Source organism: Melanostigma gelatinosum, assembly GCF_949748355.1.
Source record: "Melanostigma gelatinosum genome assembly, chromosome: 6".
In the NCBI taxonomy this organism is placed as follows: domain Eukaryota; kingdom Metazoa; phylum Chordata; class Actinopteri; order Perciformes; family Zoarcidae; genus Melanostigma; species Melanostigma gelatinosum.
The window spans coordinates 7,460,163-7,487,539 of NC_136639.1; the positions used below are offsets into that span (position 1 = coordinate 7,460,163).

At 44.9% G+C, this 27,377-nt stretch overlaps 1 protein-coding gene across 1 annotated transcript; it reads left to right on the forward strand.

The window, feature by feature from the left end:
- Positions 1 to 266: 266 nt before the first annotated feature.
- LOC306779146 (breakpoint cluster region protein) lies at positions 267 to 27,010 on the forward strand. The gene is made up of 23 exons (XM_079270940.1): positions 267 to 1,760; positions 12,489 to 12,670; positions 13,777 to 13,881; positions 14,787 to 14,972; positions 15,876 to 15,983; positions 16,196 to 16,256; positions 16,362 to 16,414; positions 16,517 to 16,657; positions 19,041 to 19,162; positions 19,503 to 19,668; positions 19,904 to 20,023; positions 20,213 to 20,288; positions 20,394 to 20,498; positions 20,594 to 20,668; positions 21,073 to 21,170; positions 21,378 to 21,500; positions 23,845 to 23,904; positions 24,056 to 24,165; positions 24,497 to 24,636; positions 24,760 to 24,894; positions 25,008 to 25,113; positions 25,475 to 25,634; positions 25,715 to 27,010. Exons 1-23 carry the CDS (start codon positions 422 to 424, stop codon positions 25,802 to 25,804), a joined length of 3,861 nt encoding a protein of 1,286 aa, XP_079127066.1. The 5' UTR covers positions 267 to 421; the 3' UTR covers positions 25,805 to 27,010.
- Positions 27,011 to 27,377: the final 367 nt, after the last annotated feature.

Here is a 27,377-nt window from a genome sequence, read left to right on the forward strand (position 1 = left end):
TCCTCTTTCTGCTGCTGACGAAGAGCCACAACACCAGAGAGCTGCGAGTCAGTCTGACACCAAACACAGAGGAAGACAGAGGATCTCCAGAGAGTAGACGAGCACAAGAAAGGATCAATTCAAGAATAAAAGGATAAACTCACATTTCTTGGACTGAGTCAAACGGAGTAAAGGGATTGGACCGGTGATCTCGCCTCTGAAGAGTTTTCTCCTTGTTTGTGAGTAAAGTCTGTAAACTAAACAGGTTTTCTTCCCTGTAAAGTGGATCCTTCCTTCATCTGGAGAACACTTTCCCTTTCTGTAGCCTACTACAGCACCATGGAAGCTTTGAGTTGTAAACAGTCCAGTCCAGTTCAGGCTTTAGGAACGTGTGTGATTGTGTTGTTGGTGGATTGAATAGTTGATGTAAGAGTTCATAACAATGGTTGAACCGGTGGGGTTTGTAGCAGCATGGAGAGCCCAGTTCCCCGAGTCCGACCCCCCTTGCATGGAGCTGAACTCACTTGGGAACATTGAACAGGAGCTGGACAAATGCAAGACTTCTATCCGGCACTTGGAGAAGGAAGTGAACAAGGAGCGCTTTAGGATGATCTACCTGCAGACTCTGCTCGCAAAAGAGAGGAAGTCTTACGACGGGCAGCGATGGGGGTTTAAAAGCACGCCCCACATGAATGATGAAGACCCAGACAGCCAGAGGCCCCACACAGAAGAGGCACCAGTGGAGGAGCATCAGCAGAGAGGGCCTGGCAAAACAACCAGGTGTAAACCACATCCAGAAGGAGAGATGGATGGTGCGTCCCCGGCCAAACAGAAGGGTGGGGTGTCACCAGTGCACCAGGACTCAGAGATCCCAGATTTCGCACTGGGCACGGGCTCTGTGGCCACCCTGAGGTCCAACTTTGAGCGCATCAGGAGGGCCAACTCTCACTCGGCTGGAGACGGCCGAGGGTTGTCAGTCGTGGGCGGTCAGGAGAAACCTTTCTACGCGAACATGGAGTACCACTCAGAGCGAGGGCTGGTGAAAGTCAACGACAGGGAGGTTTCGGAGAAGATCAGCACCCTGGGCAGTCAGGCCATGCAGATGGAGCGCAAGAGGTCCCTGCGCTCCGTCCCGGTGAACCTGTCGGCCGCCACCGGGGACATCGGCAAAGGTCTTCAGAGAGGCAGGTCCACCGAGGGGAACTGCAGCCACAACGGGTCGTATGAGGACGCCGAGGTCAGCCCTCACTTCCTGAAAGACGGTGCGATCCGCTCCACTCGGGGGAAGTCTGAGTCAGCAGAGTGCCAGCCCTACACCAGCGTGTATGTCGGGGGAATGATGGCCGACGGGGACACCCGGGTCATCAACATTAGGGACCACAGCGTCGAGGAGGACGCGCACCTCACCTGGCCGAGGCGCTCCTACTCTCCCGGCAGCTTTGACGACGTAGGAGGAGGCTACACACCGGACTGCAGCTCCAACGAGAACCTAACGTCCAGCGAGGAGGACTTCTCCTCGGGTCAGTCCAGCCACGTGTCTCCCAGCCCCACCACCTATCAGATGTACGGGGAGAAAAGCCGCTCGCCCTCCCAGCACTCCTTTGACAGCAGCAGCCCGCCCACGCCCCTGTCTCAGAAACGCCTGAAGCAGCAGCAGCAGGGGACGGTGTCCGAGGCCTCCGTCGTAGGGGTCCATAAAACGGGCCAGGTCTGGCCCAGTGATGGGGAGTCCACCACGTCCAGCAGGACCTCTCACGACAACAGTGTTCAAGGAGATCTGGGTAGGTCTGCAAGACACAAGGCACAACACGGATCATTCCTCAAACCTTTCATTTTTCAGGATTGAAAGCATAAAAGTCTTCTAATGGGTAGAGATGATGAAGTACTAAAAAGCACATTAAAGGCCCTCTAATCACGGTCTGGAAGACTGGCGTTGATCCAGAATAAGTGTAAAATGCACCTAATATTTTAGCTTCTCACACTCAATCCATCCTAAAATGTTTTCTGCATCCAGGATTATTCTGCACTTTATTTACTTTGTTGTGTTTTTGCCATTTTCTGTGGTATCAGCAGGTTTACTTGAGATGAACTGAGTTATTAAGATTGAAGTGGCCTACAAAAAAATAGAGGTCCTGTGTGTTTAACTTCATCTTCTCGTCCTGTTAATGAGAATTGTATTTTGTCTCCTTCATATTGTGTGTGTGTCGGGAATGTTATCCCATTATCCAAGTCAACCTGCCATGAAGGGGTTGGGATTGACAAAATGGACTTCACATACACTGATCCTCAACAGCAACCCCGTGGTTTTGCAGCTCTTTCAGTGTTTTCATTGCCCTTTGTAAGCAGGCCTGCCCTCTCTTTTTGTGTGTGTTGCCCCCTTCTGCTCTTTGCCCGCTGAGTGCTGCAGCACTCTCACAAGAGATGCTCTGGCTGCCCCCAGGCCTCCCGGTCGCTCGGCCCCGTCCACCCTGAGTGTTTTTGTGTCGGCGCACATCAGTGCCTTGGTGCAGAGTAATTAACTTAAAGGGGTTCGTCTAGCGTGATAGATTTGGGGAGGCTCTTTGTTACAGGAGGCGACTGGTAGGAAAAAATAAAAAAAGCCCCGACAACTCACTTAATAAAATAAAAGAAGAGGATCGAGGGGCTTGAAGTGTGTCATGCGGCTTCCAATCAGAACGACTGCCATCAGTGTTTCCTGTTGTTATGTACAATAGGAGAATCACGCATTGAGCACGAGTATTGACATGTTGACAATACAACAATGTTAAGTGGGATAAGGAGAGTGGTCTGGGCTACTTGGTAGAAGGAGAGGCGGTGGCGTCGTGTTCCTCTGCAGGAGCGTTTGTCCAAGTGAACGACGACACAGGGGGACACGAGGACATCGTTGCTGGTTGAGGCCAAAGAGGGATTGGGATGCAGAGAGCGTTTTAGGATTGGAGCTGGAAAATAGTTTGCCTCTAAAAGCAGATAGTCTGTGATATAACCAGCATGAAGTGTAAGCCAGCACGCCGCTCGGATGACCGGAATGCCCAAATCCATTCCTCTGGGCCGTTTGTGGCGCTGGTGCTGGTGCTGGTGCTGGTGACACGCCGTCAGCATGTTTTCACATTTTCAGTTTCTATTTCTCCAAAGAATTAATACATTTATGAGAAGGAAAACCTGTTTTCACTTCAATGGCATTATAACTGCTCTCCAATGAGTCAGTGCTGCTCTCTTATGAAGTTGTTGGACTTGAGATATACAGATTAAAAACCAAAAAAAGAAGAAATGTTAAAATTGATCTAGCAATTGCCAAAATAGTCTGACTTTAGTCCAAAAACGCTGGATCCTACATTAACCACAATGCAATCAATATCATATCTTTGTGACACCCTCTCTGTCTGGTGAAAGCCCATTAGCTCCATGTCCCCAGGTTGTAGAGCTTTCTGATGAATCTCTAGTGTCCGAACTCAAGGTCCTCTTACGAGCTTTTTTCCAAAGCTTTCAACTCTTTTGCCGTGAATACCGTGAGATGTGATTATGGGTGCAATGTGTAAAGATCTGGCCAGAATATCAGTTCACAACATTATCAACAGAATGTGAAGGAGTTACAGTGTTGACGTTATGTCAACGCTATCTATCTCTGTGTTGTGTTGCAGAGACGTCTACTGAAATGAGCACGCTAACCAGCTTGCCCCGACCCGTCCTGTCTTGCAACACCACTTTTACCTTGTTTTCCTGGTTTCTGGCACTTTGGATTTAATCCAACAAACAAGCTATCGCAGTGTACACGGACTGCACAGCCCCACGGTCAGCGGCACAGTGACCATAAAGACGGCTAACGTAAACTATTGGCCAACGGCACACGTGAGGATTATAAGACGGCGTTGTTATTTTCATTGGCTATTCGGCAGTTTGGTTGAATTTGTTTTTAAATGTTGTCCTGCTGTTAGTCAGTAGCTGGCTTTTTTTTTAATAACTCAGTTGTACCCAGTAGTTGAGGTGAAATGCATCCTCCTATTTGTTTGCAGTACGTGTCTTCATGTTACACATTGCACCTTTTTAAGAGTTATGAATGTATTTTTCAGTCTCACTACCGATTCTATGATGCAGATTAAAGTTGCATGCTCGTCACCCAGCTGTTTTCCCAGTGGTGCGTCCAGTAAACCTTTTCAGTGTAAGATCTGTTGGAGTTCCCCTCGTTCTGCACCCCGTCCTGTCCGACTCCTTCTGTTTAAAGGCACCGTCCTGCAGAGCACCGTCCTGCAGAGCACCGTCCTGCAGAGCACCGTCCTGCCTCATGTGGACCTCGCTTTGTGGGTTACCAGAAGTGTGGATTTATTTTCTGATGTTGTAATAACCTTGCTGTGCACGTTGCTGGATTAGGCCTCGGGCACGGGAGCCGCTTTGAGGCGAGTTTTTGCAACAAACTGCTCTTTGTTGTGGTTGGTGACTTTAAGGGAGCAGTTGGAATTTCTTTTTTTTCTCTTTTGTTTCATTCATCATAAAGCGTTGCGGCATTCACTCAAATCTATTAAATGAGCTGAGTAAAGCCAAGTTAATCTCAGTGTTGCAAAGACGCTTTGTGCTCCAGTTCGCTGAGTGTTGTGTAACTATTAAAGCTGCGCAAACTAAACAATCCAGTCAGTGGTTGTACCTCAATCAAGGCTTTCTGGACGGTACGATTCGGTGTGTGTGTGTGTGTGTGTGTGTGTGTGTGTGTGTGTGTGTGTGTGTGTGTGTGTGTGTGTGTGTGTGTGTGTGTGTGTGTGTGTGTGTGTGTGTGTGTGTGTGTGTGTGTGTGTGTGTGTGTGTGTGTGTGTGTGTGTGTGTGTGTGTGTGTGTGTTTTTGTTCTGCACCCTGTCGTGGAACATGTGAGCGCTGGCAGCAGACCAAGAGTTGACGTGGTCCCTGCTGCTGTTGTGTGAGTGTTTTTTAGTGTCTGGCATGGTGTCAGTCTGTCTCCGCCTGGGAAAAAATGACTGACTTACCATTAGAAACACCTTCTAACTGACACAAACAAACCCATAGTCCCGCAGATACTCAGCTGCATGGCGGTGTGAAATGGTCTGTCTAAAATTGACACCTCTCAGGGGAACCTTTTTCTATGAATAGAAGAATAAGTGTTGTCTCCTGGTTTCTGGTTATCTAGGCCAATTGTCAAGCCTAGCTGAGAATAGAGCTGCTGATTAGCTGTGGGCCTTTAATGAGGCCAACTCTCTGATGGGTCTGTTTTTGCCATAATTAATTATCATCATGACACTGACATGCCTGTGGCCACAGCTTTCTGGAAAGGTCTGTCTGGAAAGGTGACGACGGCTGTCTGAATGGCTTGGCCTCAGTCCAGAGATCGGCACGACCTGCTGCCTCAGCAGGAGTCACACCGAGGCTGGTCTACACTCCCGGTTAACTGCAGACTCATGAATATTTGAGGTTCCTCAACGAAGCCCAGACAGGCCTATCATTGTATACCTGGATTATCAGCATCTGAGGTTTGGTGGTCAAGGAAGCTGAAGAATTCAGCCTCTCCCTTTCCTGGAGTAAATGTAGGCCCACAAGAGAAAGTGCTGGCAGCACTCGGGGGCAGCCAACTTTGCCTCTCTTTGTGTGTGTGTGTGTGTGTGTGTAAGACACCTGTTCTTCTGTGCAGTGTACTGGGTAAAGTGGTCAAAAGCTGGCAGGCCATGAGTACACCAGGCCAGGCATCGCCAGCTGCTCTCGCAGTAAATGTCATGAATAGTCTTTTTGTTCCTCCCCATCAGAAAACAGAACAAAAACACTTGTTTAGAAACTATGCAAGCCCCGATCACACCCGATTGTCCTATTAGCTCCTCTGTTCACATTCATGTTTCCAAAAAAACGTAATAAAAGAAGAATCTTTGGCATGTTTATGAGCCTGCGGGCCTCCCCCGGCTCGGTGATCCTCCCTCGTGCTCCGCCTCAGACCCCTGGTCCTGCAGTCTCAGCTCCCCTCCCTGGTCTTACTCAAAGGGCCCTCTGTGCTGCTGGCTGGCAGGCCAAGTGTTTATGGAATGTCTCAGCTGCTAGTGGGGTGTGGGGGGGAAACGGTTAAGTGTTGTATGAGTTCACCTCTCTCACCACAGCCTGACCCGTGGAGCTTGTCGTGTCACTGCGTTAGTCTAAGACTGAATGTTTTCTCATAAAGTGAGCCGGGGCAGTGTGAGTGGATGAGGAAAGTAAATGCTTGTGAACTAACTTTGAGCACTAATATTTGCCTGTATTCAACCGTTTAAAGTGGCAGTCCAGTGAATTATTATTGCACTTCCTTAAACTAGATTAGATTAAAACAAGAATGGTCAAAATTGAACCAGCTTCGCCAAGATATGCTGACTTTTAGTGCCCAGCATGGGTCAAGCTCACTCACAAAATCACTTTTTTAATCTCAAACATTTGTAACAAACAGTTACTGTTATAAATTCATAACATCACGCTTTCCTCGACAAAAAGCCAATTGGATTTTTCCATTGGATTGGATTCCATAGGATTTTGGATTAGCTCAACCCGGTGATCATACCTGGAGGTCACCGTGCTTTTTTCATTTCATGTGTCTGATTGAATCTCTTAAGTGTGTTCATCATCTGCTTATAATAAGCAATGTCAGCAGTTGTGTTCACAGTAAAAAGCAAACCTAAGGCTATGAGACTGGCCAGACTCCAGGGTAACTAATTTATAGGTTTTTATTTTATTTAACAAGTAAGATCAGACTAATTCTCCAATAATACAAATGTTCTGCTGTAACAAGTGATGACGTTATTCCCCTCTGTGTCAATGAAGCTCATCTTCTTATAGCCAATGTGCTCCATTGTCTGTTTATTTTCACAGACTGGAACGATTATTGGGGCTTTTGATTCTCTCTGTTATGCAGCACATTACAAGCAGTACCACCCTGAGCTATTTCAACTCACGCTGATTAGTAGGTGTGCTGCTCTCGGCGGCCCAGTTCTGACCTACACTGCTCAATGACTGGCACTAATTGTAGGCTGCCCTACAACAGTGCTGGTGGGCCTCGGTGCCTCCACCAGCCCTGCGGTTTAAAGGGCCTCCCGACGCAGCAGACACTACAGACGGCCCAGGATGTGATGATGATGTGTCGGCTCACATTTTTTTTATTGTTTGCCAAAGCGCACAGCCAGTGGCTGCAGTTGCCGCAACAGATGCCCCAAAGGTTCGAGGGACGTTTTGCCATTTATACACGTCAAAGTCAATTTACCACTCACAGGGAGTACTACACAGCCCGTGTTTCATGTCTTCTGGGGCTCTGGAGGAGCTTTGTCAGGTCTTAGCAAATGACTCAAGTGACATCATGTGAGTTATCGCGGATTTGGATTGAAGACTACAAATGTTTTGCCATGCTCTCGGCGTGGCTCTAATGATGGTAATGTCAGTTTGTTGGTTGGACCGTCCACCACTTTGGTCCAGACTGCAATATCTCAACATCTATTGCATGAATTGCCGTGATGTTTGATACAGACATTCATGGTCCCCTGAGGATGACTCATTTCCCCTCTGGTCCCACCTGGAAGATGAGGTTTTGAGTGAAATGTCTATTGGATCTTCATATATTAGTAAAGCTATTTGATAAATAAAGTTAGTGGAAGCATTCATGTCCCCCTCAGGATGAATTGTAGTAACTTTGGTGATCCTGTGACTTCAAATCTAACACCATCATCAGGTCAACGTTTGTCTTTTATCTAGCACTTTGGTTTCTGACCAAATACCTGCAAAACGAATGACATTCCCATCATCCTCGTCTGTATTTTCTGTTCAACGCTAACAAGCAAATGTTAGCATGCTAACCCGGTAAACTAAGATGATGAACATGGTAAACATGCCTCCTAAGCATCAGCATGTTAGCATTGTCATTGTGAGCATGTTAGCAGGCTAACATTAGCAATTAGCCCAGAGCACCGATGTGCCGAAGTACAGCCTCACAGAGCCGCTAACATACCGTAGCTTTTTAGGCTCTTCTGTTAACAGGAACGCTGATCTACAAACAGCATTATGGGTAATGTCGGGCCCAGGAGCTTGACCCAATATATATCTTAGCCTCTGCTACATCAATTCTGATTTAGATTTATTGTTTTAATCTGTCCTTTAAAGTCTTTATGGAAGTTCAGAAGTTTATGGAATTCCTTTTCAACATAATGGCTCAGATATTGAAATGAATAAAACAAATCACGTGATGATGACAGGATTTGAGTGCCACTGTGTAGATCAGCGACATTATCAGCAGTGGTGGGATTCATGTAGACGCTTTGTAATCTGGAGACCTGAATGTCACCAAAGATTCACGGTGAAGTGCGACACAGATACATCTGTACAGATTGTTCCACTCGACACGAAGTGAGGAAAACTACAAGAGCCACAGGCCGGGGCTCACTATGTCCAGTGTCTGAAGAGCCATCACCCTTTAGCCAGTTTCCCTCTCTTTGCTCCTCCTGCCACCTCTGTTTCCCCAGTGACCGCACAGTCTGCAGGAGAATCCACTGTCTGGAGCCATAAAGTGGTGCTAAGCTGGTAACAGCATCTCACATTGGCATCTTCTGCTGTTTTTTTTTCCAAATGTGCAACCTTTCTCTCCAGATCTATACAAACCATTCGAGAGGCGACATAAAGGTTGTCCTTCATTGTCACTTTTTTTTGTTTTTGGCTCTGTGGTGAATTATAGATGTTTAAATCTCATTTCCAGCTGTTTGTGAGCTCGATCGATCAACACATTTGCTATGTGGTGTTTATTTCTGGGAGCTTGTGATCTGAATTTTGTCCATCAGCTGACTGACCTTTATGTGGCCGGTCAATATGTTCACAGTGGGGAACAATAAGTGGGCCCTTGAGCTATTTAAACACACTGATGGGCACCACCGTGCCCATTCCCGGTGGTGAAATGGGGATTTATGGATGCTGCTATTCTTGTTCCAGCTCTTTCTGGGACAAATCAATAGACACTCTTTGCTCTTTTATTTTTTTATTTTTGGGAATTGCTGTCAGAATGTATTCCCATCAGTCGAGTTGATATTTTATCCATTGTACTTTTAAAAGATGAGTTAAATGGAGGTCCGGATTGGATACCAAAAAACTGTTTCCCACTTAGGTTGTTTTCAAGAACTAACAGCGAGCTTGTTCTTCCCCATATTTGAATGTCCTGCTGTGAAGTGAAAAGGCAATGCTTTTGTGTCCATGCCACATGATGATGTCAATCATTTTGAAAACAAACAAAGCTTTCAGTCGCAACATAACAGAAATGTTTCCCGAGGGAAAGTTCCCTCATTTGATACTGTCTGTTGATCTCGTGTGAAATAAGACCACATGATTATTTCTCTGATTGTGAGTCTCTGATGCTGTGACTCTGTCTCAGCTGCACATCTGTCTCTGTCTCTCTCTCTCTCTCTCTCTCTCTCTCGCTCTCTCTCTCTCTCTGCCTGTTTATTGCAGTTCATCTCTGTGGATTAGGATTAGCGCTTTGGCTGCATCTTTGCTTTGTCATCAAGAGGACGTCCAACATGTCCCCAGTATCAAACTGCTGTGTTGTTTTTCTCATGAACAACCTGGCTGTTGTTTGGAGGAAGGGAAAGTGTTTCACGATGATTGATGATTGTCCAGAAGGGGGCTGGAAAGTCAGGAGCCGGTTGTTTGGCCGAGTCCTGATGTATCCTTGAGTTCTGTTTGTGTTCGGGGTGTTCGGTGTGGTGGTGTGGGAAAGAAAAAGGCTTTGTGTAAGAAGAGGATTAAAGGTGATTCCAACCGTAATCTTTTTCTTTGTGATGACTTGCAGTAATGTGACATCTATAAAACCATGACTTGTGGGAATACGGTGAAATAAAATTCTTGAAAAACACAGAATTAGCGAGTTCGGAGAAAATCGGGTTCTCTCTCATCCACGGCTCCACGCAGCTCACAAGCACAGCTGTTGGGCACAGCGATCTCATGTAATGTCATTAGAATGTATTTATTACAGCTCTATTGCACAGTAGAAACCATTTTAAGCTGCAGCTCGTGTGTGCGTGTGTGTGTGTGTGTGTGTGTGACGGGGAGGACACACTGTAGAACAGCTCATGTGTGATACTTTGTAAATGGTCACTTATGAGTTACTGCAGAGTGGAAACCAAAAAATCATGAACAACATGGTCTCTTCACTGTGACTTCTGATGCACTGCCTCTGGAAATGATGCTCAATAACACAGTGACGCTCACTGTGTTATTGAGCGTCATTTCCACCCGTAGACTGACAGAATAAGTCAGCTAATAAAAAGTTTTCTAAAAGGAAATCTGGTGATCGGAAACACTACCGAAAAATCAACACAAAATGAAAGTTCCTCGTAGTAGCTTTAACAGTTCAAGTAATAAATAAAATGTGCCTTTTATATTTTTAAAGGTGGTATTTGTGTTATTTACAGTTGTTGTTCCACATCAGCACCCTGTGAGTAGATCTCTCAAACGTGTTTGAGGTTTTAAAAGAGCAGTCTGCACTTCGGGTTATTTGTTAACTCTTGTTAAAAAGGTCACAAACTCTTTCACTATCAGGACAAACAAAGAACCTGAAAACAGGTTACAACAGAGACGAGCATGGAGGAGAGAAATCGGGCATAAAGAATTGGTTCTTACGTAAACAGACTTGCATTTTGAGTCACAATGGTTCTTTGGACATTTTGTTTCCCTTTTATGTCTGAAAGTTTGTAGTTTTCAATTGTAAAAGGCATCAAAGTTAGCAGGAATGTAAATATGATAGCCGTGACCAGTAGCTGGACGAGGGAGCTGTTTGTGAAAAGATGACCTTGTGCAGAAAGCCCGTTTCCGCTCTGAAGCAGATGAATTGCTGAATTTTCCGGGCAGACCTGCCTGGACACTTCCTCAGTCGCGGCCCTTGTGATCGCCAGAACATCGGCGCTCACTGCGGCTCTATTGTGACGTCCACTTTCTCACACTTGGCACTGCCAAAAGGAGACCTGTGCGTTTTTTTTTAAATGTTCCCACAAATGTCTCCGTGTTCAAGACTTAGGAACAGGTTTGTAAAGCCTCCTCTTAACTTATTCTTGTTTAGTAGTGTTTTTCCAAGCTCGGACTGTTGTTTTCTTTTCCTGGAAGAAGATAGTTTGTGTGTCCGAGGCCGCTGCCTGAGAGAGGATGTGTTATTCATCCAGTGCCGGGGCTGATGTATAATCTCTCTGGAACACAGAGTGGCCTTTCACATGGACTTCCCCTGTGCTCTGAAGCTGTTTGTCCTGCAGTAGTCCCTTCCTCATGCAATAGAGCCCTCTGCCTCTCTGCTGGGCCCAGTGTGTTTGTTTGAGTCCTCTGTCATGGCCTCTGTGGATGTCACCCTGTCAGTTCGCCTGTCTTTTCAGGCCTCTCCAGGGTGACTGGGCTTTATCCTCCCCCGGTTTCCGGAATCCTCTCCATCCTGTTTTCAAGCCGAGGGGAACAAGTTTTTTTTAGCCTCTTCTTAACATACCTTACTCCACGTTGCCAGACACGGCTGTCTTATTTCTTATTACCGCTGTTTGGAGATGGCTATTCTGCATCTGCCACATCCTTGCCGACGATGGTGATGATGATGATCGGTGCTGGTGACTCAAGGGTGGCTGACAGTCATTACAAGTTACAAAGCCTGTTGATCTCCAGGGTGTCCTAAAAAGTCTGAAATCACAGGGATGACGAGCACATGTATTTCTGTCTTGTCTCTGGCACATACTCCCTGTCAGCTCGGTGCAAAACATGCGTTTCTAGTCCCAGAATGAAACTCTTTTCTGCTCATTTTTCTTATTTCTTCGGAAGAGCTGTGCTCCTTTCTGAGCTTCGATGCCTCTTTGACTTGTAGACCCACGAAGTGAATATTATACGAGGTTACGACGGCAGCGCCTTGCAGATTCTCTCTGATCCTGAAGGAGACACGCTGCACAACAAGGCTGACATGAGCAGAGCACGTGCGTTGCCCCGGCAGTTTCCCAGGCTTATCCAGTCGCCTGGCACGAGCCCTCGGTGGCCGGCACAGGCTGTGTGGTAGATCTGTGTCGTCACAGGTTTATGAAGGTTAAAAGAGGATTAGATGTAAAGACAAATGGAGGTAAAATAAAAGCACGCTGCTTGGTGTTCATTGTCAACTGAGGATACCGGTTAGACACGTCCTTTTTCAGCCTCTCTTTATTTTTTACGCTTTATATACAGGGGGCTGGACAAAATAACAGCAACAATTTAATGCGATTCAGTCATGGACGGATTAACAACATGAACTGTTGCCTCCTTGTTCATTTTGCTCTTGGTGGCTTGCACATGTACATGATGTCAACTGAAATTATAAAGCTATTAACACTAAATGTCAGTATATTTCAATCCGTTCCTAAATAGCTTTAATAGCCACCATCTACTCTAATCTCTGTTGGCATGGTATTGGAATACCAACTGAAAATGATGTTTCAGTTTGCTGCATTTCCCACGATGTTTGTCCGTGTTTACTATGCGGCTTAACAGTTTAATGACGCCCCATGTGACCATTGTCCTTTGTTTCTCACAGAGGCTCCCTACAATGAGACCCCTCCGTCGTATGGCTATGACCTGGAGCACTCAGAGGAGCACCAGCCTCGCCACGAACCTCTATCCTTCACCGGATCCCCGTCCTCCTCGCCACGACTCCGCTCCAAGAGCCGGAGCAGCCGAGACACCCAGTCCTCCGGCTCCCTGGAGTCCACGCTGTCGGTAATGTTACTGGGTCAACTCTCACCAATTTGTCACAGCTTTCAGTGCTGCTCCTCCATCTCTCTGTTCCCCTGCTGCTGCTGCTGCTGCACTGTCCTTCACTGTCTTCTCTCCACGCACCATTCAACACTTGGAGCAGTTGCCTAAATGAATCCCTTTTCAAGAGGCTGACACGTGACAACTAGACATTTCCTGGTTTGAAATGCTCTACCTGATTAAGTCAATCATGCGCAGAGCAAATACAGGGTCCTGACTTTAGTGAGTAAGTATTACACTTCCTCAAATGACGACATAATTAGGGTTATTTTCTCGGACTTTGGAAGTCTCCTCCAGAGCCATTAAGGACATTTTTTTGTACTACTCTGTATAACGAGTTGACTGAACTTCATGTTTAAAATCAGTGGACGCATCATAAAACTAGGGAAGAATTGCCCTTCAGCCAGGCAATCAGTCGGCTGAGGCATCCAGAGGCCGACAGTGAACTCCACAGTTGACAGTACAGCTCCCAGATGTGAGTGCTTTTCATTATGAAACAGGGCATTGCTGATAAACACCATACACGCTCAGCAAACATACTGTGGGCGAACAGATGTTTAAACGTGATGCAGCTCCCTTCCCCCTCTGCTCTGTTCCTGTCCTATCTGTGGTATTCTTATCCTCTGTTGTGTACTCTTGGTGATCTTCAAAGCCTAAATCATGAGGGGGGGGGCTTAGACAGCATGCAGTGTTTTTAAAAAACTAGCATAAACTAGCCACTAATTTAATGGCTTACTGACATGACAGCCAGGATGACTGATGGCTTTGACCTGTTTGGAGTAACAACTCCCGGACTACAAACACATTTGTCTTCCTTAAGATGCTAGGAGTCTCTGGTGCAGGCCTCTTGGAATGTAAAACTCCTACAGAGTTTAATCAAATCTGGTCCGTCCGTAATCCCACAACAACAAGATCTGCTGCCAGGGGTTTGCAGAGGTGTGTGGGTGGTTTATTAAAGATCAAACCCATTAACGTTATCATATCTTCATCGTGACTCTTTTTTTTGTTGGGGAGTGTCTTCTCTTCATATTTGAAAATATTTTTCTCTTTCCACCATGCTTGTATATCAGGTGGAGTTGGATCAGGAGAAGGGGCTGGAGATGAGAAAGTGGGTTCTCTCAGGAATCCTGGCCAGTGAGGAGACTTATCTCAGCCACCTGGAGGCCCTGCTAATAGTATGTGAAGCTTATAGCGCACACACACACACACACACACACACACACACACACACACACACACACACACACACACACACACACACACACACACACACACACACACACACACACACACACACACACACACACACACACACACACACACACACACACACACACACACACACACAATAATATCCTGAGATGGTATATTATTGAAATTAGCTTGCAGCATAAAAAAAAGTGGTGATATAGCTAGCGTCTTTAATTGTGTTTTTCTTTCAATGCTTGAGTGTTGTATGTATTTCTTTTTTTAATAATTATAACACCCCATAATCTTACAAAGTAAAAGTTTGATTCGTAAGGGATAAAACAAACCTTTTGCTGAGTTTAATACACTGAGGGGATTTGCAGCCACAGCGTGGGTCTGGTAGCTTGTTAGCTAACGTTAGTGGCAACCCTTATCTGGACATTACTGTGTATCTGACACGACTGAGTCAGTTTGGGAACTAGCTAACCTTTGACATAAGAAATAACACGTTCTTCCTCTTACGAATGAAAAGAATATTTATAACTCATAAAAACACACCCTTCCTCAAGTTAATAAACAATAGCTTATGTTAGCTAACGTTAACTAATGTTTGGAAACCTTTGCTAAATATTGCTGTCGAACTGACATTACTGAGTCAGTGAAACTATCTAACTTTTGAAAGAAATATTTGTAATACTACAATGTTTGCAGCTGAAGCATTGGTCTGGTAACACGTAGCTTATGTTAGCTAACGTTAGCTAATGTTTGCAAACCTTTGCTAGATCTAACGAGTCAGTTATTAAAACTATCTAACTTTAGACAGAACAAATAACAAATTCTTCGTCTAATGAATTTTTAATACTATTATAATTGTGTCTTATAATTTATCCAGCCAATGAAGCCTCTGAGGGCTGCAGCCACAACATCCCAACCAATGCTGACCATCCAGCAGATAGAGACCATCTTCTTCAAAGTGACGGAGCTTCATGAGATCCACAAGGACTTCTATGATGCTCTGCTGCCCCGAGTCCAGGAGTGGGGCCACCAGCAGTGTGTGGGCGACCTCTTCCAGAAACTGGTATGGAGATGATATATTGGTTAGCTTCAGTCGGACAACCAAGGGAACAAATATACTTGAAGAGTGTCAACACAAGCGTGCCAAGTAATCATTGACGGTAGAAATCCATTTATATTTTGTAATCAATAATTCCTCTGAAAAATGACAAATATAAGATGTATTGTGGTTGAAGGAAAACATGTCATGACAACGTTTCAGAGCCAATGCAACAAGAACCTGTTTTTCCACTTATTTTGACCTAACTTGAACGCAGCAGCAGTGAATTGTTAGCAATACAGTAAACAAGGACGTCTGAGAGCAGTGGTAAACAAAGTATCTGATGGGCTGATATGAGTGAAATGTTGCGATAGTTGTTTGATTGCAGTATGAGTGCGTAGTTACCACACAAAGTTAACTACAGTAAGGCAATCACTTCAGCTGATGTACACCCTCCTTCGGCTCAAATGACATGAAACCTCACGGCATCAAATTGTATGTTGGACTTTGATCAAACAGACCACCATTCGTCAAGTCAGTGACTTTCAGAAAGTAATTATAGCACGCTTTAAATGTCAGGCCTTGATCATTAATGATACTTAAAAGAGGGGAGCCTTTCAGGGGGGAAAGGTGGGAGTCTTTGGCTGTTAGTAATGCTCTGTGGATCTTGCAGTGCACATGTGAGTAGACTGACTGGAGTCATCCCCCGGCCAGATAAAAGCCTCGCTTCACCACATTATAGCCAGTAAAGGAAAGAAAAAACGTTCTATAGGAGGTCGCTGAATAAGAGCTTCCTCAGTGTTTGCTGTTGGATATAAAAAATCACAGCATACAGTGACACTGCTAAGCACCCAGTGGCAGTCACATACTTAAATCTACCTCCTCTGTTCAGGATGAATCTAATCTCTGCTCTTTTGTGCCCTGTAGGCGAGCCAGCTCGGCGTGTACAGGGCCTTTGTGGATAACTACAAAGTTGCTGTGGAGACGGCGGACAAATGCTGCCAGGCGAACGCTCAGTTTTCAGAGATATCCGAGGTATGTAATCACGCTACCCGCAGCAGGCATGTATTTGATGTTGCACAGCTGCCCTGAGACAAGTGATGACAGGGCAGTTTTCAGCCGTCCTCACTGTGTAAAAGCCACGCCGCTCTTAACAGTGGCGCTGATTGTTTTAATTGCGCTGTGGGGCAGTGATTTAATGAGGGTATTTCTTCTCACTGTTCCCTCTGGTGTTATCTTCCTGCCAGAATCTTAAGGTCAAAAGCACAAAGGACTGCAAAGACCAGGCGGCTAAAAATTCCCTGGAAAGTGAGTACTGATTGAAATGAATGGCCAGCCGCCACATGAATCAATATTGCTGTAAGTAGTTGAGCTGTGACTGGGCCTGTTGAGCTGACTCTGCCTCCTCCACAGCTCTTCTCTACAAACCTGTGGACAGAGTGACGCGCAGCACACTCGTTCTGCATGTAAGTCCATCTGCAAAAAAACGCAAATCTGGAGCAACACCATGTCTACCTGAAGAGAGTTTGGGGGATTGAATTTGTCATGATTCTTTTTATCTATTCTAGGACCTCCTGAAGCACACGCCCTCCAGCCACCCGGACTATCCGCTGCTACAGGACGCCCTGCGCATCTCTCAGAACTTCCTGTCCAGTATAAATGAAGAGATCACCCCACGTCGACAGTCCATGACAGTTAAGAAGGGAGAGGTCAGTATGGAGAGCCGAGTCCCTTCATCGGCTCAGGGTCATGCCAATGATTCTGACTGCAGACGGATAAATAAATCCTCCTTTCAAATAAATGTGCTCAAGCCCGCTGAATCCCAAATACAGATAAAACGTGTTTTTGGTAGATGAATCATAAAGGGTCATTCCATCAATTATTTATGATTGACTGTAACCCAGGTTGTTCTAGTTAATATGCACTAAGGGTTTGAGTAGAGAAGGACAAATTAAGAGGTACAGCTTGTTCCCTGAGTGGAGCACTTGTTCCCTTTGCCAAGGACAAAGTCAGTGGTTTGAATGTTGTGGTGGCAGAGTGACGAGGCCTGGCACGACAAAATAGCTCCTGCTTTTACTGTGTATTGCTTTATATTTGTCCAGTATATGCTTCACTAACTCACACACATTTTGAGTGCTAACTCTCAGGCGCAATATTATTATGCAGTACATCATTTAGGAGAATCTAGCTTGCTTTCTAACCGTTTGCACAAATATTCAATATGCAAAATTATTGAAAACTCTAAACAAGACTAAGAGTCCACGGTCATGCTCGTGGCTCTGTGAGGCTGTACTTGGGTACATTGGTGCTTTGAGCTAAATGCTAACGTCTCTATGCTAACATGCTGACAGACTGCCATTGTGATCCATAGAGCCATGCTGCTAGTGTGGCTGTAATGTATGAAGGGAAATGAGCAACATGTTAAGAGATAATATGTTAATAAAGTTATTGATTGACAGAACACTTGATTATATTCATTTGAGGTTTACATTTTGTCCCAAAGTGAATATTGTACAGTATTTTACGACACTTTCACTTCCTTGATTTTACTCACTGAAACGGCAGTATTGTGAAATTTAGGATAATATCGTGCCCCCGCAATTTCTGTCATGTCTTGTCTGAACCGGATTGTGAGTCAGGTTGTTGCTGACTCATCTCGGCGTGTCTGCTTTAGTTGTGAAGGAAGTCAACGTTGGAGGAAGCTCGTGACAAAGCCCTGCAAACACTGGAGGCAAGGGGTCTCCGTGTCGCAAACCAGGAAAACCTGTCGATTCCGCCCATCCTTCCCTGCCGCAGTGTTAACTCTGCTTCCCCGAAATGACCTGCAGCACTCCTTATCAACCTAAATGTCTAACCAGCCTTCTGCACTGGGTGTGTACCGATTAGGCGTGCTTCCTGACCCCCCCCCCCCCCCCCCCCCCCCTCACACACGCATCTCAGGGCTCTGATTCATATGACCTGAATAACAACTTCCTCTGTTTTTTTCTGGGAACTGGCCCGGCCCACCTGTGTGGGATATTAAATCAAAGAAAGTTCTTGGGAAAATTCTTCTGTGTATAGTCGAGGACGTCTGAAGTCCCACAAGGAGATTGACAGATAACAGGCCAGCACATGACAGTTCAGTCACCAGCTGGAAATACGAGATATTGGGATCAGCTGTCAACTTTGCACCCATTGCTAATGTTCAGCACTGTAATTTCCCTGACCATTTAAACTCATGAGTTTGTTTGGTTCCACTTCTTGTGCATGCCTCGCTGCACAACATGTCATTATGGTGCACAATAAAAACAGAAGCAGATTCCAGTGCCAGGAGGGCATGAGCACCGTGCAGTTCCAGCTCTTGTTTTTCCATTGGATTATTGACTATTTGAGGTTGTGTCTGTGCCACAACATAATAAGCGGATGTCCTCTTCTCTTTGAAACCAGGACAGTGCTCAACATGTTCGAGGGGCTGTTTCGGCCTGTGTCCGAATAGGAAGGCCATGCTGCAGTGGTTTCCTTGTTTTTGTTGAACTGTGGTTGGTGTGGGATGGTGACGTCTCACATGGGCAGTGTCATTGTAAAGCGCAGCCTCAGCCTTTTGACCTCTGAAGGCTGAGGCTGCTGCAGGAAGAGCTCATGTCGTCACATGTTTCTAGCGTGGGCTGGACGGGTCGCTGAGGATGCTGCTGCTGGTTGACGAAACATGCTGCACACACTTTGTGCCTCGTTTTGGACACGTCGCAAATGATTTGTTGTTTTCGGTGATTGTGTTCACTTCCGCCATGAGGTTTGGTAGCATTCATCCGACAGCACATTGATGTGTACAGTAATTATAAGCACGTACAACCATCAGCACAAAATCATTGTTTGTGAACCCCAAATTCAAGCAGTTTGAACTGAGCATCAATATAAACCTGAAATGAGATACTGTACTGTCAGCAGTTTAGTGTTGCAGCTTTAGTAGCAGTAGAATAGTTGTTGAAAGCACCCTAATTCTCACACAGTTTCATTATTTAAAAATACTGAATCGTTTAGATTATTGGGGGTGTATTTGACACAAATGAGAGTTATATACTGTCAGTGTAATGACTTCTCTTTTCCTGTTGGTAGAACCGTCAGTTGCTGCGGGATCGCTTCATGGTGGAGCTGGTGGAAGGTTCCAGGAAACTCCGTCACGTCTTCCTCTTCACCGACCTGCTGCTCTGCACCAAGCTGAGGAAACAGGCTGCAGGGTGAGTCTGGGTCGGCGTCCAGCCCGAGGTTAGGTGATCTGGAAGATCCGCTGGTTCAAAATCCCCGTTGTGGAATGAGAGTCACTCCCGCCCAGACAGACAGTAAACATGTTAATAGTAAATTCTGCTTTGTTGGAAATAGAACAGTTTCATTGTGACCATCCGGCGGTTGCAGTTGGAGATGAACGTTGTAATTTCGTCAAGTTTTCAAGCTTGTGGCTATTTGTACTGTTGGTTTCACGCTGCTAAAAAACACGTTCTGGTGAAAGAGCAGGGCAACACGACAATTACTGGGTAAAAAGAATTGACGTCGTTATACACACATTTTGTGCTCCAACAGAAAAGGGCAACAGTACGACTGTAAGTGGTACGTCCCACTGGCTGACCTGACCTTCCAGACCATTGAGGACTGTGAGTCCACCCCCATCCCGCTGGTCCAGGATGAGGAGATCGACACCTTGAAGATCAGAATCTCCCAGATCAAGAACGAGATCCAAAGAGAGAAGGTGAGGATACACAGATATTAAATACACCTACAGAAACCCAAGCCTCAGAATACAAGGAAATATGTAGTTTATGACACATTGGTTTATATGACGTGAAGTAACTGCACTGTAGAAACGCCACAACAATGACGGCTTTGTGGACACAACTAGAATACAATGAGGAAGTTATAGAATAGAACAAATGTCTAGACAGCATGTCCTGCCTCACAGTAAACCTGCTGCTGTTGATCTGTAGAGAACCACCAAAGGACCCAAGGTGATGGAGCGACTGAGGAAGAAGCTATCAGAGCAGGAGTCTCTGCTGCTTCTCATGTCGCCCAACATGGCGTTCAGAGTGGCCAACCGAAACGGAAAGGTGAGTCAGGAGTCCGAAAGAAGGTTCCCTCTGTAAAAGATTCACACTTAATATCATTGTGAATATCTTGTACTGTCAATAAACAACTTCTTAACATGGTTTCTGCTGCCCTCTGCTGTTAACAAGCGTGCCATTACAGCAATGAGAGTGCAATAAAATACAAAATATCATGCCTTTTATTTCTTTCAGGGTTTCACGTTCCTCATCTCTTCCGACTATGAACGGGCCGAGTGGAGGGAGATCGTTCGTGAACAGCAGAAGAAGTGTGAGTTAACCCGGCACTTTCTACAAGGGACATCAGAGTATTGTCAGAACGGTTGTAATGTCATATTGTGTGTGGCTTGCATTCACCTTGACTGTGTTCCTGCAGGCTTTAAAAGCTTCTCTCTGACCTCTCTGGAGCTGCAGATGCTCACTAATTCGTGTGTGAAACTGCAGACTGTTCACACGATTCCAATGACCATGAATAAGGAAGGTAAGGTTCGCAATGCATTGTACTTTTTAGGGTTTAATATACATTTTAATGTACCTACAGTTTTTGTAATTTTTTCTCAACGCCACCCTCCGTAGATGATGAATCTTCCGGTTTGTACGGCTTCCTGAATGTCATCGTCCACTCTGCGTCCGGGCTGAAACACAGCTTAAGTAAGTTGCTTATTCTCCTGTTTTTGACAAGGAGCCATCTCACTGATGATTCTAGAGGTTGCATGCAGTGTCTCATCATCCTCTGTGTCATCTATTGTACCCCCCCCCCCCCCCCCCCCCTCTCTCTCTGCGGCTGTCAGCTGGGTGGATTAGTCAGGAACACTGTGTAGAAGCAGCCTCAAATATGTCTCACATCACTGCCTGCTCAAACCTTTTAAAAGGTAGTCGGGTAATAATCAGTGGCATGTTTCAATAAGAGGGGGTTCCACTCCTCTTTGCCGTTTCTTCAGGTACTGAGACAGTACCTGTAATGACACCAGACAGAGAGTAGATTGATGTGAGTCTTTAGTCTTCAGTTTCATTTTGATTCAAACGTTCAAACTGCTTCTGCTTGCGCCCACTAGACCTTTACTGCTCTCTGGAGGTGGATTCCTTCGGCTACTTTGTCAACAAAGCCAAAACACGCGTGTACAGAGACTCTACAGAGCCCAACTGGAACGAGGTGAGAGTGCATATCAGAGCGGAGAAAGCTAATGCGTGAGATCCTCCTTCAGCATCCACTGCTGTGTGTCTTTGAGGCCGTGTTTCAAAATCAAACATCTCAGTTTTGGATGCTCAGAAAAACTGTTCGGTGGATGGAATAAAAGCTCGTTGTTGTGCACTGGGCTGAAACCTAGAGTAACATGTTTTTGCTCTGTGTCTGTGCAAGGAGTTTGAGATTGAACTGGAGGGCTCTCAAACTCTGAGGCTGCTCTGCTATGAGAAGTGCTGCAAGCAGAGCAAAGAGGATGGAGAGACCGCAGACAAGATCACGGCCAAAGGACAAATAAAGGTACGGACAAGTGAGGGCAGACCTGGGTCAGATGGCAAAGAACTGCTTGTGTTTTTGGGAAATACCTGAGAGGACCAGATGGGTATAAGTTACCACACTTCTCTGAGAAGTGACCACTTCTACATTTTTAAGGTCCAAACCAATATCAATAACTGAGAGTTAAAAAAATACGATATACATATTTAACATCAGAACATAAACATTTTAGTGAGTGTTTTTTAAAGTTGGTTTTGAAAGAAATATCAAGAAAATGTATGGTGGGACATTTTACACAATAAACCTGTCAGTGGTTCCTGGTGGAGAAAAAAACAACAACTTGTGCACTACCTCAGACATACCATGTGTGTGGCTGTAGCTTAATATTTGATCATAAAAAGTGTATTTCCCAAAATGCTAAACTATTTATTTTATTGCCGGTCACAGAAAGATAAGGTACTGATCTAAAAATCGATATTTACGGACTCGGTATGAACACAAATCTATACAGTTCCACCTCACATATATAGGAAAATCAATCACTGCCTATGTGAGTGAACTTGCTCACTCTATTGATTCTAGTACCTCCACAGTGGCATCTTATTTGCACTGCTGACAACAGCAGCTTTTTTTGGGGGTGGGGGGGGGGAGGGTGGGGGTGGGGGTGGGGGGGGGGGGGGGTGGGGGGCTAATCCTGCCCTGGGAAGCCCTTTGCTGATGAAAAATAAGTGAGGCAGTAAGTCACTTCAGCTTGACCCCTGTTCGGGTGTTGTGACAGAGGGCGGATTAGTCAGCCATTTAAACCACTTTCATGACCCGTGGTGTCATGTTGGCCTTTCTTCTTGCTTTGTCGACATCATTGCTATGGAGACGAAACTTGGCAATATGACACAACAAATTAGTACAATTAAATTATTTGAATTTTGAGGGTGTATAACCTCATATGCACACACACACACATATATATATATATATATATCTATAATACAAAAATATTTGACACACAAAATATATATATATACATACACATACTTGAGCCTTTTAACAAATAATACTGATTAGCCTGTGTGACCATTTCTAGCATTTCATATCCATGAGAATTACATTGTGTTCGCTGAGGCAGGACATTAAGACCGTTGTTGGCCAGAGAGGAACCTGCTACCTGGGCTGCTACATTATCAGCCTGCACTGCTCACAGCGGCAGGCGTGAGCATGTTGGTAATGAGGGTAGGAGGGGATTCTCAGGAGTTAATCCCCCAAATCCATCAGGAAAGTACAACAACACACAGGCAAGCGTGGACGGCCGGCTGCGTGGCTTTGTTCCTCTCTGGCTCCCAGTGGAACGGAATGATTTGGAGTTTAACAATACCAAGACGTGAAGATGACGGAAAGTTTCGTGAAGATTCAGCTGGTCTGCATCGAAGAAGATCATCAGAGTTCTTCAAGGCAATGTGATCAGGTGCTGGTTGTTCAGGGAACACGGACCTGCTGCTCTTGTTAGTGACGCGGTTTAGGAAATAGTGCTGTCTGTGGACCAGCGCTGGTTTCTTTGTTTGTTTGCCGTTAGTCAGTGACCGTAACATTTTAGAGTTCTAGAGTTGCTCATGCCAGAAAGAATGAGTGACAGCAATCCTAAAGAGGAGGGGAGTGTGGATCAGGTCAGCAGCGGTCGAGAGGAAGAGGGGGACACGGCTCAAAGGAAATCCCCGGGTACGGGGGCCCGTCTGTGGAACCGAGTCCGCAGCAGTCTGATCAGACCAAAGGTAAAGAAATGGAAAGTGAGCTGTGGACAAACCTACATGGGATGTTGTTGGAAACGAAGCCTCAGGAACCTACATTCATGGCCAAACTTGTTTTTGCGTTCTCCCATTTTCTGGTGATATGTAATATTATTTAATTCTTATTTAAGTTGCACGCTGTTGTTTTTCTGTGTTCAATTCATCACTTTTCTAGCCTGTGATTCATTTTTTTAAATTCTTTTTTGTAAAGAAGTGTTACGTAAGAAAATAGATTTTCACTGATCAAAGGATTAACTGAATGAGATTTGATGGTTTCTTGGTTGAAAGAACATCTGCCATCTTGGACAGGCACAGTGCTTAGCAGCAGGACATGATGTTATTGCATTACTCATGCCTGATCACTGTAAATACATGCGATCAGATTGGTATTAGTCAGATGACTGAAATAGATCCCTGACACCACCTGGCCATACGGAGTTTATGTTCATGTGGGGCTGAGTGAAGTCATTGAGCAGGTAGTACTCATATCAGCTGGCACAGTATTTCCTGGTTTTTATTTCTGAAGTGAATCTGAATAATTCAATGTGAAGTAAAACTTGAAGTTTTTTTTTTTCTTTTCTTTTTTTCAGCTGGATCCTCAGACGTTGCAAAATAAAGACTGGCAGAGGGCAGTCATCACCATGAATGGGGTCAGTGTTTTTTAGCAACCCAGTAAAAAGAGGAAAGTTGAGTGAAAGCTAAACTCTGACATTTAGCATCTGATTCTCCACTTTTGCACCACTTCCTTCACAACTTGCTGCCATAGTTGTCCGAAATTTCTGGTTTCCTCGCTTGTTTCAGGTCGAGGTGAAGCTTTCGATGAAGTTCACCAGCAGAGAGTTCAGTTTAAAGAGAATGCCTTCACGGAAACAGTCCGGCGTCTTTGGAGTGAAGATCAACGTAGTAACTAAGTGAGTTGATGGTGTGTGTGTGTGTGTGTCATCCCCGTATTCCCATTTTTATATATTTTATGCAACTCATCACTCATGAGTCAACATATATGTGCTCCTTTTTACAATATATTTAGTTCTTTTAGAATCTTGATTTGTCCATGAATTAAAATAGAAACCGAGTCTACTGAGAGTACAGCAGTAGAGCGTGTAGGAAGCGTGGTCTTTTGAGTAGCACTATACTCACTGTACTCTGACATGGTACTTATTTCAGCCATGGGCTCTTGTGTTTACAACATTCACATGAAGTGTCTGTTTAAAAGTTGTTTCTGTGTGACTACGTCCTCACCAGGCGAGAGCGCTCCAAGGTTCCCCTCATTGTGAGACAGTGTGTGGAGGAGATTGAGCGACGAGGGATGGACGAGGTGGGAATCTACAGAGTGTCTGGAGTCGCAACTGACATCCAGGCACTGAAGGCTGCCTTCGACTCGAGTGAGCTCAGTTTGATTCCTTGTCCAGCTCTGCGGGACTGACTCATACTCTCGTTTAGAAGTGTTTTTCAAAGATCACTGTGCAGCTTGTATTTAGTGACTGTTGTGTCATCTGCCCCCGCAGACAACAGAGACGTGTCTGTCATGATGAGAGAGATGGACGTGAACGCCATCGCTGGAACACTGAAGCTGTATTTCCGCGAGCTTCCGGAGCCTCTTTTCACTGATGACTTGTACCCCAACTTTGCTGGAGGCATCGGTCAGTCCCCACTTCTTTATTTTGGCACAAGTTGATGGCGATCAGGAAGGCGTCAATGCAGTTGCGAGTTGTGAATACCAGCACATTTATTTTGTGTGCTTATCACCTTGCAGCTCTCTCTGACTGTGTGGCCAAGGAGAGCTGCATGCTCAACCTGCTGCTGTCTCTACCGGAGCCCAATCTGGTGACTTTCCTCTTCGTGCTCGACCACCTTAAAAGGTAAAAGACCTCACAAATATTACATTATTTCAGCTTTCAGGTATCAGTGTGTATGTATGTTACCCCCACCGTAGAAAAAGTTACTTATTTTTGTCAGACTTTTACATTGTGATGAGAGGAGAAACAAGTATGTTATAGTTGATATATAGAAGAAAAAACAACAAAGATCAGACATAGATAATAATAGGTCACTAGATTGTTGTCACTTTCGTCTCAGGGCTTCCATATACATGCATTAAAGCATGTCTGTGTAACTTTTAAAAGATGAAATAAAACATTCTTCCTGTTACAACGCTAGCTAACGTTGGCAAACTTTAGATACATTACTGAGGCAGTTCACAAGTTTCTTTTTTTCTTACAGGGTGACTGAAAATGAGAGCATCAACAAGATGTCTCTGCACAATCTGGCCACAGTCTTCGGCCCCACTTTGCTGCGGCCCTCTGAAAAGGACAGCAAAATCTCAAACAGCTCGCAGCCCATCTCCATGAACGACAGCTGGTCCCTCGAGGTCATGTCTCAGGTAAAACCCGCATCGGGATGTTGATAAGTGAGATGGGGACATTTGGAGCGCGGGTCTGATCACCTTTTCTGTGTCCGCAGGTGCAAGTCCTCCTCTACTTCCTTCAGCTGGAGAGCATCCCTACCCCTGACAGCAAACGTCAAAGCCTTCTCTTCTCCACTGAAGTATAAACAGGAACATTATGTCTGTAAATGTTCGGTTCAGAGGCAGAATGTCTGCCGCCCAATGAGCTGCACGCTGCTGAGCAGCCACGGCTGGCTGGTTTACCCTGAGGATGCTTATTTTAGCCACTAGGTGGAACCATCGACACATTGCGAACTAGAAACCAAAGCCATGTCTTTTGGAGATGTGCGTTCTGTTTCCCTACAAGCTTGCCTGCTGTGTCAGTAAAAGACAACGCTACATGATGTGTGTACAATATATACATCATTCCTTTTTAAATTTAATTTAAATTTCAAGAGGCGTTGTTTACTGTACTTAGATTTTTTTCCCACTGGTCTGTTCTGTCACTGTGCACATTACCGCCATCTTCACAGAGGGAGATTTCTGCTGCAGTTAGATATTGTAAGATTTATTTCTGGGGACGGACGATGGATGAATGAATGGTTGGATGAATGGACAGATATTTTTCTTGTCTATACAGTCTATGTTTCACCTGGTTGAAAGCTCACCTGTGCCAATGTTTCCCTGCTGATGGCCAATAGAACATTTCAGTTACCCAAATGTTTACACACACACACACACACACGCACACACTCTTCATTTTGTACAGAATTAAAAAGTTTGAGACTGAAAACTGTAGTTAACACACAGCAACATGCAGGCATGTTGACCAAAGCATTTAAAGCGTGGTGGGATCTGTGCTTTTTTTTTGGAAGTGGTATAGATAAGTAAATGGCAAATTATTCCAGGAAAAGGAGAGGCCTGATCTATGGAATGTATTCTGTGCTGTGTATCATTTTAATTTCACAGTTGTCTTTGTCCATATTTCCTATGTTTTGTGTCCACGTTGTTGTTGTTTTTTCTGATTTGATTTATTCTGTTGATGTATTATGTGTTGCTTCCTGCATTCCTGGTCTGTAGTCTACCTATATAGGACAAAACCACACTGCTGTAGAAATGAGAGCACCAGGAGATTATCTCAAATACCAAAGTAGGACCCTTAAAGTGCAGTGATTCACTCATCTCCACGTCTCCTGGTTTATTAATAGGTTTAACATCCACATACCTGGTATTACTTACTGAAAATACACTGTGTTCTTGCGTTAATATTTTTTTTTTCCAAATCCCTACAAGTATTCAAACACTTGTTAGCACAAACTATAACCCTAAAGGCTTGTGATTTAAGTAAAATAAGCAATAAACTGTTAGCGATTCGTAGGATGACACTGGTGAGTCTTGTGTGTATGATTTATGTAAATAAAAACTTGGCAACATTATTCTTGCAATGTCTACTTTCATAGCATGAGATAAAAACATACTCTTAAATTTGTACCTGGTTTGTGAATATATGTATGCATTGTTGGTATGGTCTAGTGTGAATTCTACCTGAGATGTCATGCAAGTCGTTCAGTGTGGGACTATAGAGGACAGTGATGAGCCTGTAAATTAAAAACACATTTACTGTCTGGGCTTTGGTGGTCCAGGATCCCCAGGTATGTGCCATGTCTTAATCTAGACATTTCCAATAATATAATGGTAAATTAAAGGTAAGTATACTTTCAACGTGTTCTCATTCGGCAA

Excerpts from the sequence above, each read along its gene's own strand:
- LOC306779146 (XM_079270940.1), top strand. The coding sequence starts at position 422 with ATGGTTGAACCGGTGGGGTTTGTAGCAGCATGGAGAGCCCAGTTCCCC. Across the intron at positions 20,289-20,393 it reads TCGTGAACAGCAGAAGAAGT|GCTTTAAAAGCTTCTCTCTG; the intron begins GTGAGTTAACCC and ends GTGTTCCTGCAG. Across the intron at positions 24,895-25,007 it reads CAACTTTGCTGGAGGCATCG|CTCTCTCTGACTGTGTGGCC; the intron begins GTCAGTCCCCAC and ends ATCACCTTGCAG.